Raw genomic sequence first — 18,055 nt, forward strand, 5'->3', positions numbered from 1 at the left:
TATAATTTGTTCCTCAACATTAGCTTCTAACTGTAGCAGGCTGCAGCTTGCTGGCTAACGTTAGCTTCTAACTGTAGCAGGCTGCAGCTTGCTGGCTAACGTTAGCTTCTAACTGTAGCAGGCTGCAGCTTGCTGGCTAACGTTAGCTTCTAACTGTAGCAGGCTGCAGCTTGCTGGCTAACGTTAGCTTCTAACTGTAGCAGGCTGCAGTTAGTTTACAAAACACGTTGAGGAACAAATTATATAGACAGGTAATGTTTTGAACAACTAACGTTACGTTTAGAATGGAATGCATCGGCAAAGATTGTTAGCTCAAAGCTATTCCGTCCAGTTTATCAACTTCCTGTCATTTAGAAATATGATTTTATAGTGAAAATCATTACCAAAACGTCCGGAAAAACCTCACGGGAGCATTATAGACTGTCATACAAATGTACAAATGCTATAAGGTGGCAAGAAATAAACAATACTTTGCGGCGTCATTTCTTGCGCTAGCTTCTGTTAGCCAGCATTATCCTTAATTAGCGTGAGCAAGTAAACTAACAGTAAACGTTTTTACATGAAATACAGCCCAAAAACCCTGCTGACAAACGTTTGCTTATTAAATACATTCTATACTATAATAATATAAACGTTTCATTACCTCTCTGTGACGACAAAGTTGTTTAAATAACGGGAGAAAAGTAGCTAAAAACAATGTATTTGGATGGGACAGGAAGTACCATTCGCAACCGGAAGTCAGCCGGAAGTGCCTACTTTCAGGTTGTGCAAGTGGAGAATACTTAAAGGGGAACTCCAACATTTTGGGAAATTAGCTTATTTAACATCTTCCCTGGAGTTAGACAAGAAGATACATACCTTTTTTGTCTCTGTGCGTGCATTTTAGCTTTGGGAATAGACGCTCCGTTAGCATAGCTTAGCTTCATCACTGGAAGTGGGGGAGGGTTAGAGCCTTACAGTGCCTTACAGTGTATTGCAAGGTCTGACATTGACCAAACTTGATATGCATGACCTTGGTGGGCTCTAGGTCAACTCCTGAAAAGGGGGTCAATGTCAGACCTTGCAATCAAAAGTTAGGGGCGCACTGAAATTATGGCAAGGGTTATTAGCCCCCTAACTTTTGATTGCAAAGTCTGACATTGACCCCCTTTTCAGGAGTTGACCTAGAGCCCACCAAGGTCATGCATATCAAGTTTGGTCAATGTCAGACCTTGCAATACACTGTAAGGCACTGTAAGGCTCTAACCCTCCCCCACTTCCAGTGATGAAGCTAAGCTATGCTAACGGAGCGTCTATTCCCAAAGCTAAAATGCATGCACAGAGACAAAAAAGGTATGTATCTTCTTGTCTAACTCCAGGGAAGATGTTAAATAAGCTAATTTCCCAAAATGTTGGAGTTTTCCTTTAAAGAAGTTGCGGATTTGGTCCTCTCCATTGAAGGTTGCACCATCTGCCCCTCATCCAAGGTCTGCAACTTACGTTACAAAATACGTTACTTAACTCCCAGCGCACACGTTTACATAACAAAGTGCAATACCAAGTGGAGCTCTTTTGCTGCGTAAACACTGGTATTTGTAAATCTTTAAGGCCCTTATTGGTAAGCTACCTCCTTATATCATCATCATTATTGGAATGGAATCTTGGAACCTATGGAACCTGTTCTAGTGACTGGCTGGTCCTTAACACTTTGAGTGCCAGCAGGGGGCGCACGATTTATCGCTTGAATGCCACCACTGAAGTCAATGAGAGGGCGAGCACATTTGCGAACGCATAAACTATATCTTAAATTATGGCTATGTGTCTAATACGCCCGTCGCTTATCAATGACTTGCTTGCAGTCAACATGTATGAAACGGATTGTTTTTTCATCTGTACATTTCCGTTTTATACCATTTTGAAAAACGCTCGTTTTTGGAGATTTCCAGAATTTTTTTGTGGAATACACAAAACAAGTTGTTATTTTTCGGCGTATTTATGAATAGATTATCAATAGTATATGTGTACTTATGCACGCTAGAGAAGCAGGCTGAAAAATCGATGATCTATTTCCTGGTCAGCACACACACACATACACATATAGGGAACATGTTGAGATATGTGAAAAAAAAACTCTGATTACCCCAAGACTGGTAAAATAGATTCCTTATCTCACATCAGATGTTCTCCAAAAAGATTATTCCAATTCCTGATCGCCATTCCAAATATCGATCGCGTTTATTGATCCAACGCTGGGTACTCGAAACACATATTCCACGCTGTTCTGAGGGTCCACAATGAGTCCGATCGGCTCGGGTTACATGTAGAGATGTTCCGATACCATTTTTTCCTTTCGGATCCGATTCCGATACCTAAGCTTTGGGTATCGGCCGATACCGATTGTTACAAAGGATCAGATTAAACCGAATATATATATTTATTGATTGATATATATTGCATAGTATTTGTATATCGTTTGATATCCCTTGTATATTCCTTGTACATATACACGGAATATCCCTTTAGCCTAGTATAGACCATAATATTTCGTTCTCCTATTGGACAGCGGTCCACAGGCGCCAGAGCCATGCCTCCAGAGTCAGGTTCAAGGCCACCGTCAAGACATGTCTGTACATGCCCGGCCTTGCCCAGGGATACGAGACAGAAATGAGGTTGGCACTAGATTGTTCGCCGTGCATATAAATATGGCGCAGGTGAATACAGAAGTAGAGTTACCCAATAAGTTGAAGCCCCACCCACGATACTCCGTGCGGTGAAGTATGGCCTGTTTGGCCCCAAAATAGAGCATTGAGACCGCGTGCGAATTAATAACTGAATTGTCAGAGTTTGGCGCTATACCGTCGAGTGCGACATATTTCTATTAAGTCAGTAATAGTCTATTTGTGTATAGTGTATCGTGCGGCTAAAGTTCTACAGTGACCAGCATCACCAACGCTTCCTCGTATCAGCTAGAGTGCTTATCCAGGCTGGGCTGCTTACATGGCGCTTTCACCCGAGGAGACCTAGACGAGAACCGTGTGGACATGTACACTGGATTAATCTACCCGACGACTACATAGCCCTTTGCGGCTGGATTATATTTGTTTTGGTCCTGTGATTTATGGAGCGGAGAATCGCCGACGCCTACACGTGTTGGATTTACCCTGTGAGGAGACCAGTCGAGTCTGCGCCTCAGAGAGCCTGAGGCCGGCTAGCTTTCTTCACTGTGGAGCTACAGTCTACGGAGAACAGCTGTATTCGTCTGTGGATCAAGAGACTATTGCACCGTCTCCTGTACTTGGAGTCTCCTTAGTCATCGTTGACCAGACTCTCTACTACCGACAGATCCTCTACCCCTGCTGGCTTACAACCGGGGGGACCCTTCCAGTATCTCCCGCTATATATTACTAGTGTACCATAGATATAATTCCCTAAGATTCAGGTTGTATAATTACCTCCTGCGTAACCAGAGAATGGACATTCGTTATTGATTTGCCTACGCACATTCCTTTGCCTTATAAGCGCATCCAAAGTAAAATACAGAGAAGTATATTATGTACCTTTTGCTGCAATAAATACTTGATTACACCTTTGTGTGGAACCGATTCATTGTGGGAAGTGTTCATCATATTTATATATCATGTACTGTATGGCCAGTAATTAAAGTACATAAAGCGGTAGTGGTTTAATGATACCATACTTATCAATACAGTCAGGGAATTGTACCCCTCAGTTACACCGATACTTATCCGATACCAGTGCATACATTAAAAAAATAAAAAAATATTATATAAATTATAAAAAAAAAAAAATGTAATACAGCTACTGTTTTATATATACTGTTTTTTAGTAATAACTATAAAGTAATGGTATTTATTCAACAACAGGTGATTGTATAGATTAGTATTAGTATCAGTAATTGAAAACTATCTCAATGAGTTCACCCACGGAAAGGTTGTTGGCACATTAGTTCCACACGGACATTATTCGTTGCTGCACTTGCTTCCACAAGAAGGCTCCGTTTAGTACCAGAGGCTCTGTTGTTGTGATTTTTGCACAATAAATATTCAACATTCTCTTTTGAGACTCCGCCTCAGACTCTTATCATTTGGCACTAAAAGCTAAACATTGTCGCCGATATGGCTGTCCGCAACATGTCATTAATTGTGTACGCGACGTGCAATTGTGCAATGACAACGTTACCGTGAGCTAGGTTAGCTAGCATGAGCTACCGCTATATGGAAAGACTGTAACGTTACTGCCGGTGACATTGTGATTTAACTTGGAATACTCCTTTGCCAACTTGCTGTACTTTGCTTGCAGATCTGCAGTCATTATTGCTGGATTATGATGAATAGCCCCAACTTTAGCCAAGGTAACGTCAAAGCTAGCTGTTCAATGCTAATAACACCAGCCACCAAGCGAACTCATCAGAGCTCCCCGTCAACAGCGCTGTCGGGACGATGGCATTTTAAGAAAGTATCTGCTCTGCTGTTAATGGCAATTGACACTTTAATTCACGGTCGATTAAGCACACGTTTGTTTTATAATGCTCACCCAGCGAAGTATGAGTATATAAAGTATCTACAGAGCCCAACGTCCGCAGTGTTGTTGATAAATTACGTCATATGGTATCGGAGCACAACATTAGAGGGTACTTGCCGATACCGATACCAGCATTTTAGGCAGTATCGGCGGCATTTCCGATACTGGTATCGGTATCGGAACAACTCTAGTTACATGCCTGAGAAGTAAAATGTGGATTCCGGATTTTTCTTTTCTCATCCATTTTCATTGAGTCCAATCCAATGCGTGCATTACCATCCGGGAGACGATAGGGGGCGGTATTTTCCCTGTTCGAGCTCAGAGACAGTCCCAATGGTAACGTGAGGCTAGATTGATGAAAAATGAATGGAAATCGCTAATGTATGTTTTTATGAATTTACCTGTTCTTCTTTGTTTTTAAACTTGTGAAGCACTGTTTTTACACTGTCTTTATATTGTATGTTTTTATGAATTGCCCTTTTCATTCTTTTGTTTTTAAACTTGTGAAGCACTGTTTTTATATTGTATGTTTTTATGAATTGCCCTGTTCATTCTTTTGTTTTTAAACTTGTGAAGCACTCTGTGCATTCGTGCTGGGAAGGGTGCTATATAAATAAAGTCGTACTTACTTACTTACTTACTTACTTATTAGTACTTTCTTGTTTCAGGAAGAGGAAGACATCTATACGTCAGGTGGTTCTCAGGCTTCAGCAGCACCAGTGAAAACTACAACATCCGAGGTGTGTTATTTCTCTGTAAATTTCTTCATTAAACATACAATCACTGCTTAGATTCAGAGAGTACAGTACAGGGGGGCAGACACATCGTACACCAGTAGCTTTCTCTGTTAGGGGGGCAGACACATCGTACACCAGTAGCTCTCTCTGTTAGGGGGACAGACACATCGTACACCAGTAGCTCTCTCTGTTAGGGGGGCAGACACATCGTACACCAGTAGCTCTCTCTGTTAGGGGTGAGGAACAGAAACATCGTACACCGGGCGGCTGGGTGGCGTAGCGGAGATTGCGCTCGTCACCAATGCAAGAGACTCCGGTCTCGACTCCCCGAGTCAGCATTGCCTGCGGCTTGGGCCAGTCGTCATACTATCTCAATTGGCAGTGGTAGCGGGTGGAAAGCCGGTGGGTGGGGATTGGACGTTGTGGACAGCGACTCCTACAGGTCGGTTGGGTGACGCCTGTACAGCAGAGACAGGAAGTATCGGGGGCAGCGTGAGCCTCCCACGCGTTACTCGCCACTGAGAGTCTGCGCTGTCTGGTGAAAAGATGCGACAGGCTGCCTCCTCGTGTACCGGAGGGGACACGTGATGCAAGGCTTCTATCCTCACTACAGCCGACCAGTGGGAGGCATAGTCTAGCAACGTTCAAGACAGGGGAGGGGAGAATTGGCAATGCGAAATTGGGATGGGAGAAAAATAAGGAGAAATGAAAACATTCTACCACAGTCTTATTTATTTTTATTGATGTACACTTTAAAATTCTAACCTGTGGGGAGGTTTTCTGCAGCGCGACTGCATGACCAGCCTCAGAGGAGACTGAACTGCAGGACACTAGGTTTGATTGATTGATTGAAAAGTTTATTAACAGATTGCAGAATGGGTACAGTACAGTACAGCTCAATACATACAATTGTTAAGGGGATGCAGACCAGAGAAAGACTTTCGACTTGTTTACATCAGGGTCCCCCATTTTCAATTCATCATAACATATATGACATACATGACATACAGATAGACAGTACTGCTACATCTATACATTTATGACATATCAGATTTGCAAATACAGTACTGTTTGTGATACAAAAGTGTCCAGAAAAGGAGTGTATATACATTTGGCATAGAAACTGTACATTGGAGGAGGTTGGTTGGGTGGGGTGGGGTTGGGTGGGTTGGGTGAGGGCTGTACATTGGAGGTGGGGGGGGGGGGGGGGGGGTTGGGAAGGGGACACACACATTTTACACTGTACATTGGAATATTGACAAAGCCTTACTTGGTCATTTACTGTACAACTAGGTTAGGACATTTGTAGGGGCCAGTTTCGAATTGCAGTCTCACGTAGGTGTTTTTTGAGAGTGTTTTTGAAGGTGGGTAGTGATTCACATTCCTTTACAGCTTTAGGCAGGGCGTTCCACATTGATGTGGCATAATTGCGAAACGTGTTTAGTCCCTTGTTTGATCCGAATCTGGGTTTTACATGATTTGTGGAGCTCCCTCTGGTGTTGTGATCGTGGTATTCACTGACCTTTGGGAAGTATTTTGACATGTACATGGGTACCTTGGTCGCGTAGTGTATCTTGTAGACCAGGCCCATTGCAAGTTGCTGTACTCTGTCGTCTACTCTAAGCCATCCTAGGTTGTCAAAGTGGGCAGGGGTGAGGTGGGTTCTAGGAGTCAGGTCAAGTAGTAGTCTGACTAGCTTGTTTTGAGATGTTTGTAATTTGTTTTTTAGTGCCTTTGAGGTGCTTTGGTACCATGAGGTGCAAGCATAGTCGTAGTACCCTTGAATGAGTGCTCCTGCTAGAGTCTTCAGGGTATTCTTGTTTACCAGAGAGGAGATCCGGTACAAGAATCGCGTTCGTTGGTTGACTTTTTTTATTACATTGGATGCCATTTTGTCACAGGAAAGATTAGCCTCTAGGATGGAACCCAGGTAGGTAATTTCATCTTTCCTTGTGATAATATTGTCACCCACTGTAACCGAGAAGCCGTCGGTCTTGCTGAGTTTGTTATTTGAACCGAAGAGAATGGACTCTGTTTTGCCCATGTGTAATGATAGTTTGTTGTCGGCGAGCCATATGCAGATTTTGCCTAGTTCCGAGCTGAGGGCTTTTTCAACCTGTAACTTGTTCTTGTCAGAGACCAGCAGGGCTGAGTCGTCCGCAAACAGGAACAAGTTGCAGTCACAAGCTGACGACATGTCATTTGCATAAATTAGGAATAGTAGCGGTCCTAGTATGCTTCCTTGTGGAACACCACAGCTCACTGTGAGGGGGGGGGATAGTGTACCGTTTACTTCCACCATCTGTTCCCTCCCCTCCAGGTAGGATTGTATCCAGCTCACTGATAAACTATCAAAACCAATTGCTTTTAGCTTGTCAATCAGAATGGTGTGATTGACAGTGTCGAAGGCCTTTTGTAGGTCCAGCATGACCATGCCGCAGTATTTGCCCGCGTCCACCTCTTGTTTGATGTGGTCGTTCAAGTAGAGAAGGCATGTGTCAGTGGAGTGGGATGTTCTGAAGCCAGATTGGAATTCGTAGATTAGATTTTTTTCCGCGAGGTACTTTTCGATCTGTTCGTATACTATTTTTTCCATGACTTTCGAGATGGATGTAAGGATAGAAACAGGGCGGTAGTTACCCGGGTCTAATTTGCTGCCCTTTTTGTGCAGGGGTGTTACTCTCGCAATTTTGAAGTCCTTGGGGACGTGTCCCTGTTTTATGGAGAGGTTTATTATGTGTCTTGAGTGCCTCTTCCTCTGTGGACTCATTCAAGGGGCAGCTGAAAACCCACCTGTTCAGGTTGGCGTTTCGTACACACGTGAACTGGTGTATTCATTTATTCTATTTTTGGGTATTTTTGTCCGTGCCTGTCTTTATATTGTATGTTTTTATGAATTGACCTGTTCTTCTTTGTTTTTAAACCTGTGAAGCACTGTTTTTACACTGTCTTTATATTGTATGTTTTATGAATTGCCCTGTTCATTCTTTTGTTTTTAAACTTGTGAAGCACTGTTTTTATATTGTATGTTTTTATGAATTGCCCTGTTCATTCTTTTGTTTTTAAACTTGTGAAGCACTCTGTGCATTCGTGCTGGGAAGGGTGCTATATAAATAAAGTCGTACTTACTTACTGTACTTATTAGTACTTTCTTGTTTCAGGAAGAGGAAGACATCTATACGTCAGTTGGTTCTCAGGCTTCAGCAGCACCAGTGAAAACTACAACATCCGAGGTGTGTTATTTCTCTGTCAATTCCGTCATTAAACATACAATCACTGCTTAGATTCAGAGAGTACAGTACAGGGGGGCAGACACATCGTACACCAGTAGCTCTCTCTGTTAGGGGGGCAGACACATCGTACACCAGTAGCTCTCTCTGTTAGGGGGGCAGACACATCGTACACCAGTAGCTCCCTCTGTTAGGGGGGCAGACACATCGTACACCAGTAGCTCTCTCTGTTAGGGGGGCAGACACATCGTACACCAGTAGCTCTCTGTTAGGGGGGCAGACACATCGTACACCAGTAGCTCTCTCTGTTAGGGGTGAGGAACAGAAACATCGTACACCGGGCGGCTGGGTGGCGTAGCGGAGATTGTGCTCGTCACCAATGCAAGAGACTCCGGTCTCGACTCCCTGAGTCAGCATTGCCTGCGGCTTGGGCCAGTCGTCATACTATCTCAATTGGCAGTGGTAGCGGGTGGAAAGCCGGTGGGTGGGGATTGGACGTTGTGGACAGCGACTCCTACAGGTCGGTTGGGTGACGCCTGTACAGCAGAGACAGGAAGTATCGGGGGCAGCGTGAGCCTCCCACGCGTTACTCGCCACTGAGAGTCCGTGCTGTCTGGTGAAAAGATGCGACAGCCTGCCTCCTCGTGTACCGGAGGGGACACGTGATGCAAGGCTTCTATCCTCACTACAGCCGACCAGTGGGAGGCATAGTCTAGCAACGTTCAAGACAGGGGAGGGGAGATTTGGCAATGCGAAATTGGGATGGGAGAAAAATAAGGAGAAAAAGTGGATAAAAAAAAAATAAACATCGTACACCAGTAACTCTCTCTGTTAGGGGGGCAGACACATCGTACACCAGTAGCTCTCTCTGTTAGGGGGGCAGAAACATCGTACACCAGACGCTATCGGACATTTTGAGCCTCTCTTGGTCTATATACTGTATGGGCATATGTGCTTGCCGTGACGTGAGGGCTTCCAGAGGATTCCTCCTTTTAACTGGGCATGCGTCAGCCCCAGTCTCCTCCGTAGACCAGACTCATTTAACATTTTGCGTTATTTTCCTCAGACGCGGAGGGATACTTACTTGTGAAAAGGAATTAGAATCATAGCTGTGGGTATACACCAGGGGTGCCCAACCTTTTTTGAACCAAGATCTACTTTTTAATTTACCACCTAGCCGAGAGCTACCAGCCAAAATTGTATATTGTAAGCCGTCATTTGAGGCTTTATAAAAGCAGCATAATGAACACAAATCTGTCAGTGCCGAGTCCGACCTCATCTTAAATAACAATCAGCATTGCTTGTTGTAGTTAACAAGGAGAGGCAGAGTTGATTTAGCAAAAAAAAAAAATATCAAATTTTATTAATCGAGATCTACTTGAAATCAGCCAGCGATCTACCTTGGTTGGGCACCCCTGGTATACACTCATTATACCATGGCTATGAACCAATCTTGATTTGAGCTACCCATTGTATAATGATAAAATATATCTGTTATCTGTATATCTGTTTTTGTGAAAACAACACCTCAAAATGTATTTATTCACATACACTTGATTCCAATGGTACTTTAATCCCACCTATTACAAAGAGAGACATTTGAAAAGATTTCTGGGAAGCTCCTCTTCAGTCTTTAAAAGGGCCATCAAAGAAGCCTCCATCTTCAACTGCCCCTTTTCAGGAAGAATCTTCTGATGCTGTAAATATAATTTTCATAATAAATCACTAGTATGAAATGCTAAATAATTACATATTAAACTATACATTTATTTTCAGGGAACGACCCCAACAGAGGAAACTGAAGATGCAGTCCATGCCATGGTGGAATGTCAATGGTATGATGGCAAAAGTAAACAAATTCTCCAGAAGGGTCTTCAGTCTTGGTTCAACACTAACACAGATAAAAATGTCAAGGATGCACGCTGCGATGTTAAAAGTCTCTCTAAAGACGGGAGGGCTTTGATACGTATCAGGCCTGCTTCAGGTACGTCTTTATTGGAGTTCTTATTGACTTGCAGTAAAACATCAAATAACATACTCATTGTGTTACTTCTTAAGTTGTTGAGTTAAATGAGTCTTAATGTTTTAAGTCATAGAAGCGCTTCTTCCGTTGGGAGGAGTAGAACTGACCACCAGAGACGGCAAGACGGCCAAAATATGGTTCCATCGTACCCCAGCACCAAACCCAGGCACTCCAACACCAGACAGTCCTTTAATGGATGTTCCTTCTGCATTACCAACTGCCACACAGGATGTATGTACTGTTTACTCAATTATTTTAAATTAAATACAGAAGAATCGATGCTCATTAGGTGAGTAAAACATTGCATTTTTACCCAGGTGGAAATCCCAATGGAAGAGCAGAGCGGCGGAGCTGGTACGGAAGGAGAGGATACAAAGAGCTACCCTGTCCCACTGGGACTCTTCTGGTACCTGAAACAGGCCTACAAAGAGAAGATTGAAGGGATAGAGAGAGATAATGGAGTTAAAATCGAGGCTGAAGTGAAGGTGTCGTTTAAAATAGACCAGAACTCTGGACATCCAAATCTTACTAAAGCTTGCGATGAGTTCGAAGACCTAGTCCAGAATCTATTAAAGGTTTACGATTCCCGCAGTTCTTCTCTCAGGAATGTAGATCCGGGAGACTGGATGTCCACATTGAAGATTCTCCAGAGAGACGAGGCCAAGGTGGTTCTTGCCACATCCTCTGATGAATGCACAGTGTGGGGCCCAAGAGAGAGCCTTGCTGCACTCCCAAAGTCCCTAACGACGCCAAAGGACACCCCAAGAAATGCCAACATTTCGATCCCAACGATGATCGTCCTGAACGTCAAAGACCCTCTCGTCTCCGATGGGATATCCCTGGACGAGATCCTTTGGAAGCTGACGGCGTCTTCCTTTCATGAGAAAATAACCAACATTGAACATAAGTTTGGCGTGAAATTAGCAGAACAGGAGATTTCACCGGGAAAAGTCAAAGTGAGAGCTAAATCCACTACTGGCGTCGAGGCTGCTGCCCTGGAAAACCACGCCCTCAGGGCTATTCTACACCTCTACCAGAGGGTTGCAACATCGACCGTGAGCTGTTCCTTGGTGGATCCTGACCAGGCCCAGAAGGTAGAGGGCAAGCTGAAAGATATGCCTTCTCGATACCCGGTTATTGGAACCGGGAACAACTTCAGGCCCTGGAGGTTAATTGGCTTACCAGAGAATTTGGGTCCCGCTGTCAATGAGCTAGAAAAGCGATTTGGGCCCATCTTCAAAGAAGAGGACAAGCGGAGGATTGGACACTTGGGATACAACATGCCCAGTGCTGGAGCAAGACAACAGATGGTTGAGCCTGTCTTCAAAGAGGAGGACAAGCAGAGGATTGGACACTCGGGATACAACATGCCCAGTGCTGGAGCAAGACAACAGATGGTTGAGCCTGTCTTCAAAGAGGAGGACAAGCAGAGGATTGGACACTCGGGATACAACATGCCCAGTGCTGGAGCAAGACAACAGATGGTTGAGCCTGTCTTCAAAGAGGAGGACAAGCAGAGGATTGGACACTCGGGATACAACATGTCCAGTGCTGGAGCAAGACAACAGATGGTTGAGCCTGTCTTCAAAGAGGAGGACAAGCAGAGGATTGGACACTCGGGATACAACATGTCCAGTGCTGGAGCAAGACAACAGATGGTTGAGCCTGTCTTCAAAGAAGAGGACAAGCAGAGGATTGGACACTCGGAATACAACATGCCCAGTGCTGGAGCAAGACAACAGATGGTTGAGCCTGTCTTCAAAGAAGAGGACAAGCTGAAGATTGTACACTCAGGAGACAACATGCCCAGTGCTGCAGCAGCGTCCATGGGAGGGGGAGCCACAGAAGGAGATGTGACAGAAGAGTGTTCAATTTGCCGAGACACATTTAATGACAAGCAGATCTTAAAATGTGGCCATGGGTTTTGTAAGGGATGTCTGGAGGCTGCAGTGGAGAGCTGTGGGGCCACCTGTCCTTTGTGTAAAGATATCTTTGGGAAGTTAGTGGGAAACCAGCCTGATGGACACATGTCATCCACAACCACTTCCTACCACCTCCCTGGATTCGAACATTTTGAAACAATAAACATCACCTATACAATTTTTAATGGAAAACAAACGGTAAGAGGCCTTGTGTTATAGAAGAAAAATACACCCTCTCTACCCAATACCATTTGGGGGGGGGGGTGATGATTAAATTCTAATGTTCCAGTTATTTAAGCAAATATTCAATGCATCATTAAAATCTCACATTTTGACCAAGTTGATTTGGTTTAATTCAATTGATAAAAAAGTGTAATACAAAATGTTAGTGAACTGACTCAGATTCATGCAATTAAAATTATTAGTAAGTTATTAGTTCAAAACATTATTCTTTTTGGATTTGTTATATATAATGAAACATCCAAAAAACGAATTGTAATTATCAATTTTGCAGATTGAAATGATTCAAATTCGAAATTCCCATTTGTATATATATATCGATTGTACACCCTCACTACCTATGATATGTGACTTTTGAACAAGTTTTCAATGAAAATCTGCAATACATTCTCAGCATTTCCTTTCATTTAACTGACCCTGTGACTGTACCCTTCCCATCCCCTGCTCCTCTTAACAGGAGAAACATCCCACACCAGGAAGATCCTACTATGGTATTCAGAGAACAGCTTATCTACCAGACAACACAGAGGGAAGGGAGGTGCTGCAGCTGTTGAAGAGGGCGTTTGACCAGAAGCTCATATTCACTGTGGGCGTCTCCAGAACCACTGGGGCTGACGGCGTGGTGACATGGAACGACATTCATCACAAGACAAGCACGCATGGAGGCCCGGAAAGGTACAACGCCCCAGTCTGTAACATGTGGTTTGTAGCAGACAACATAATAATAATAATAATAATAATAATAATAATAATAATAATAATAATAATAATAATAATAATAATAATAATAATAATAATAATAAACTTTATTTGTATAGCACCTTTTATACAAGAATTGCAGCTCAAAGTGCTTCGCAGCAGTAAAAGAAAAAGGCACAAAATTGTCAGATCAAGAGCAATGCATATGATATGATGCAGACATAAAATAAGTATAAAACAAGCATCAAATAGATAGCATCAAAATAGACAAGGTCAAGGTAAGGCATAGAGCATTATATCACATCGTTTTTCATATTAGGATCTAACATCTTAACACTTTGGCTGCCATGGGTTAAATTCATTATCAACCGTAGGTTGCCGGCTCTATTTGTCTATAGAGAAAGTCCCCTTCTTTGCAGGGCTATAACTTTTTTAATTCTATTGCTACATTGCCATTATTAGGGCCCATTCAAAGTCCTATATGTATTGTTCATTGTGTAGCAACGTTAAACTTTTTCATTCACATATTCATAGTAAAGTATGGTCTAATGTATAAGTATGTTTTCATCTCTTTCTGCAGCTTTCTCCAGAACGTGATCTATAGCCCCAAATACATTATATTGATGATGCAATACAGTTTTATGGCAATCAGCGCGATATAAAAAATTCCAACTAGACGTAATTCTAGAAGTTACTACACGTCATCTGATGTTGACCGGATGGGCTAGGGGGCGTTTATAATTCCGTGGGCAGCGTTATACCAATCATCTAATGTGGGTCAAATGTTGATAATAGCAGTTAGTATCGAAGGCGGTAACTTTACACGCTAAAACTCACCCCAGTCTCCGCGCGCCGTTGGGCGATCATCGTAGAGTAGAAATTTTATCATTATGGGATGTAGATTTACCCGGTCCATCTCCAGCTTGTATAATGGTATATACGTCCAAATCATGTTGTTTATCGAGTTATTGGCAATCGATCGCTGTGTATTGTGACGAGCTAGAATGCCGGGACCTATAGCGAGTGCCCGGAAGTAATACAGCCGTCCAGCACAACCTCTATGGCACTTCCTGTTAAGCGATTGCGCCGATCGGCCACCAGATGGCGCTCCTGAACCGCCAGAGAGCTCAGTGGGTCCTCCTGGTGGATCTCAGGCCAGCGGAGGGGACATATGAATCCGATCCCAGATTTTTGAAATATTGATATTAAAGGGTCTTCGGCAACTTGAGCATGGCCGGGAATGACGTGTTTAAGCGTTTCCCGGCACCCAAAGTGTTAATAAGCCTCTTTGTTTACAGTTTGATTTTAAAATAGACAGTAATAAAAGAGTAGAATAGACAGAGTAAAATAGTGTAATAGTGCAGTGCAATAAAATTGTTAGTTAAATAGAATGGACAGAGTAAAAGGATGCAATAGTGCAATGCAATTAAATAGTTCTCATCTACAATACTTTATTTTACAGTACAATAATCAAAAATAAAATAGCCCTTAGACATAGATTATATACATTTGTTGATTATTCTTTTTTTTTAACCACAAGTGGCAATCGGGTCAAGAGTTAAAGGCATATCAGAATCAAAAAAGTCTTTATTGCCAAGTAAACTTGCACATACAAGGAATTTGTCTTGGTCATTTGGTGCAACCGTTCCCCCTACAACGTGTCGAGGGCCTGCTGGAGGAAACGAACCAACTCAAAAGTTAAATGTCTTGGTATTTCTTTATAAGTTTTATGTTCAGCTATAGTTCATGACGGTGTTGTCTCTCCACAGTTATGGATATCCTGACCCTAAATACCTGAGCAGGGTGAAGGACGAGCTGAAGGCCAACGGCATCGAGTGAAGACATCGTCCATTAGTGAGGAGTAGAGTGAAGACATCATTAATGTAGTTTAGTGAGGAGTAGAGTGAAGACATCATTCATATAGTTTAGTAAGGAGTAGAGTGAAGACATCATTAATGTAGTTTAGTGAGGAGTAGAGTGAAGACATCATTAATGTAGTTTAGTGAAGAGTAGAGTGAAGACATCATTAATGTAGTTTAGTGAGGAGTAGAGTGAAGACATCATTCATGTAGTTTAGTGAAGAGTAGCGTGAAGACATCATTCATGTAGTTTAGTAAGGAGTAGAGTGAAGACATTCATATAGTTTAGTAAGGAGTAGAGTGAAGACATCATTCATATAGTTTAGTAAGGAGTAGAGAGTGAAGACATCATTCATATAGTTTAGTAAGGAGTAGAGTGTGAAGACATCATTCATGTACAGTCGTTTAGTAAGGAGTAGAGTGAAGACATCATTAATGTAGTTTAGTGAAGAGTAGAGTGTCTCAGAGGGGCATAATAAAGTTGGGGGCTCATCAAAGAAAAGCAGGCTATTCTCTGTTCTCGCTCAACGATGGTGGAACCAACTTCCCATCACAGTCAGGACAGCTGAAACCAGACTTGTCCACCATCGACTAAAACACACTCCTTGAATCAATATCTGAAATGGAAAAGAAAATCTAATAAATAACCTTTTACTATCATGTGCTTTGCTTCTAAATAATCCACCTTGCCTATATTACTACCTACCTAGTACCTACTATGCTCATATATCTTTACTACTATGCACTCAACACTGTTTGACGAACATTGTTACTCAGCTGAAAGAGTTGTACCCTTCCTGCTGAATTGTTGTATAGAACTTATAAAGTTGCTTTGGATAAAGGCATCAGCTAAATTACTAAATGTCCTGGTCGACTAAGACCAAAGCGACTGTTTGACTAAGAGGGGGCAGCCCTGTGTTTGTGTCTCATTTCTCCAGCTGTTCTTATTTCTAATTCTTATGTTGGGGTGAGTGATTTCTTAATCAATAGTGACCTTGAGTGATTGATTGTTTAATTAGGTGTACTTCACACCATGAGTGGTTTGGAATTGGCCTCACAAGCGTGGCTACATGTAGCATGGAATGTGTTGTCTATCAAATACCCTATGGTAATTTTCACCTGTCGTGTAATTGCTTTTCTCGCTGTTATCATTCGAATTGACCAGGTATGTTGGCTCACTGATGATGATGATGATGATTGATAGTACGGGCGACAGTGGCTCAGGAGGTAGAGTGGTTGTCTGGTAATCGGAAGGTTCCTGGTTCGATTCCCGCTCTTCCTGGGCAGCTCGTCGAAGTGTCCTTGAGCAATTGCTCCCGATGACCAGGTTGGCACCTTGCATGGTTGCCTCTGCTGTCGGTGTGTGCGTGAATGGGTGTTAGGAAAAATTGTGAAGCGCTTTGGATAAATTCTTATTTGTGATTTGTTTGTCTAAATGTTTACTGTGACCGATTTGTAGTGCCAAATTTCCCTCTGGATCATTAAAGTATTTATATTCTATTCTATAAATGCACCATTTACCATTTGATAGTCCAATCCATGCAGTTTTTCTTTCATACAGGAAGCTGCTGCTAGTTGGCAAAAAACTGATAATGGGGAAGGTTTTCATTCTGGACAAAAAGCCAGTTAAACATGACAAAGCAAACAGCTCCACCTAGTTGACCATAAATTAATGCAAATTCAATGGGGCCACATTCCAGTCTGTACAAGCCCAGAAATGAACACTGAACCCTACTCCTAATCACACCCAAAGTAGCTTTCTGCGTTGATTTCAGGACTGGTACTAGGGTAAAGCTGCATGGGTTCCAAAATGTTGAACTTACCCTTTAAATGCTTTTATTTATTTATAGTGGCCCCATTACTAACATTATTTTTGTGGCTAACTAGCAGGAGCTGGGAATCCATTTGAAGCAGAGAGAGGACTTCGTTTTGACCAGGAGGATAAAGTATAAGGCTTGAATGTTGAATGACCACACTAAACCCGCATGTTCAAAATAATCAATTTGTTTGAGTAGGGTATACTCAATATCCTTTTTTTTTTTGATCAATTTTTTTTATTATTAATTACATGAAACAAGACAACACAATAACCACAGTAACAAAAAACATAACTTCACAGGAGAATAACAAACAATAATAATACAGAATAATAAATTATAAACAAAAAGAAACAGCGTCCAACCTATCAAATATAGATGGCTACTTCAATAACAAAAAGGTCTTCAAACATGCCAACCTTTCCCCACCTTTACAAAGTGGAGTGACTTAAAAGATTGTTTACGAGAGTGTTGCCGCAGATTTACTGTAGATAGCCTAGGTCCCTTACACATGTTCAAGACTGCCAAACTCGCAGAAGGTAAAGTGTAAGAAGAAAGAAAATCTTCCTCCAAGTTGGTTGACAGGTCAATCAGTCTGCCAATATTAGTCCCTTGGGGAGATTGATTGATTGATTGATTGATTGAAAAGTTTATTAACAGATTGCAGAATGGGTACAGTACAGTACATCTCAATACATACAATTGTTAAGGGGATGCAGACCAGAGAAAGACTTTCGTCTTGTTTCCACCAGGGTCCCCCATTTTCAATTCATCATAACATATATGACATACATGACATACAGATAGACAGTACTGCTACATCTATACATTTATGACATATCAGATTTGCAAATACAGTACTGTTTGTGATACAAAAGTGTCCAGAAAAGGAGTGTATATACATTTGGCGTAGAAACTGTACATTGGAGGAGGTTGGTGGGGTGGGGTTGGGTGGGTTGGGTGCGGGCTGTACATTGGAGGTGGGGGGGGGGGGGGGTTGGGTAGGG

At 42.4% G+C, this 18,055-nt stretch overlaps 1 protein-coding gene across 7 annotated transcripts in view; it reads left to right on the plus strand.

Annotated features, from left to right (window-relative positions):
• LOC311230338 (uncharacterized protein) overlaps positions 1-18,055 on the plus strand; it is a 260,057-nt gene that overhangs the window by 23,867 nt on the left and 218,135 nt on the right. For 4 of the 7 annotated variants that reach the window (XM_084316588.1, XM_084316592.1, XM_084316590.1 and 1 more), the window contains 7 exons: positions 5,190-5,261; positions 8,420-8,491; positions 10,265-10,472; positions 10,579-10,742; positions 10,829-12,631; positions 13,131-13,348; positions 15,142-16,692. In XM_084316588.1, the coding sequence (XP_084172714.1) occupies positions 5,190-5,261; positions 8,420-8,491; positions 10,265-10,472; positions 10,579-10,742; positions 10,829-12,631; positions 13,131-13,348; positions 15,142-15,211 (2,607 nt within the window). In that variant the 3' untranslated portion in view covers positions 15,212-16,692. Of the gene's footprint in view, positions 1-5,189; positions 5,262-8,419; positions 8,492-10,264; positions 10,473-10,578; positions 10,743-10,828; positions 12,632-13,130; positions 13,349-15,141; positions 16,693-18,055 lie in introns of those variants that run through there. The other 3 variants (XM_084316591.1, XM_084316594.1, XM_084316589.1) reach the window with 2 other exon arrangements.

The sequence above is a fragment of the Notolepis coatsorum genome, assembly GCF_963971535.1.
Source record: "Notolepis coatsorum genome assembly, chromosome: 6".
Taxonomy (NCBI): domain Eukaryota; kingdom Metazoa; phylum Chordata; class Actinopteri; order Aulopiformes; family Paralepididae; genus Notolepis; species Notolepis coatsorum.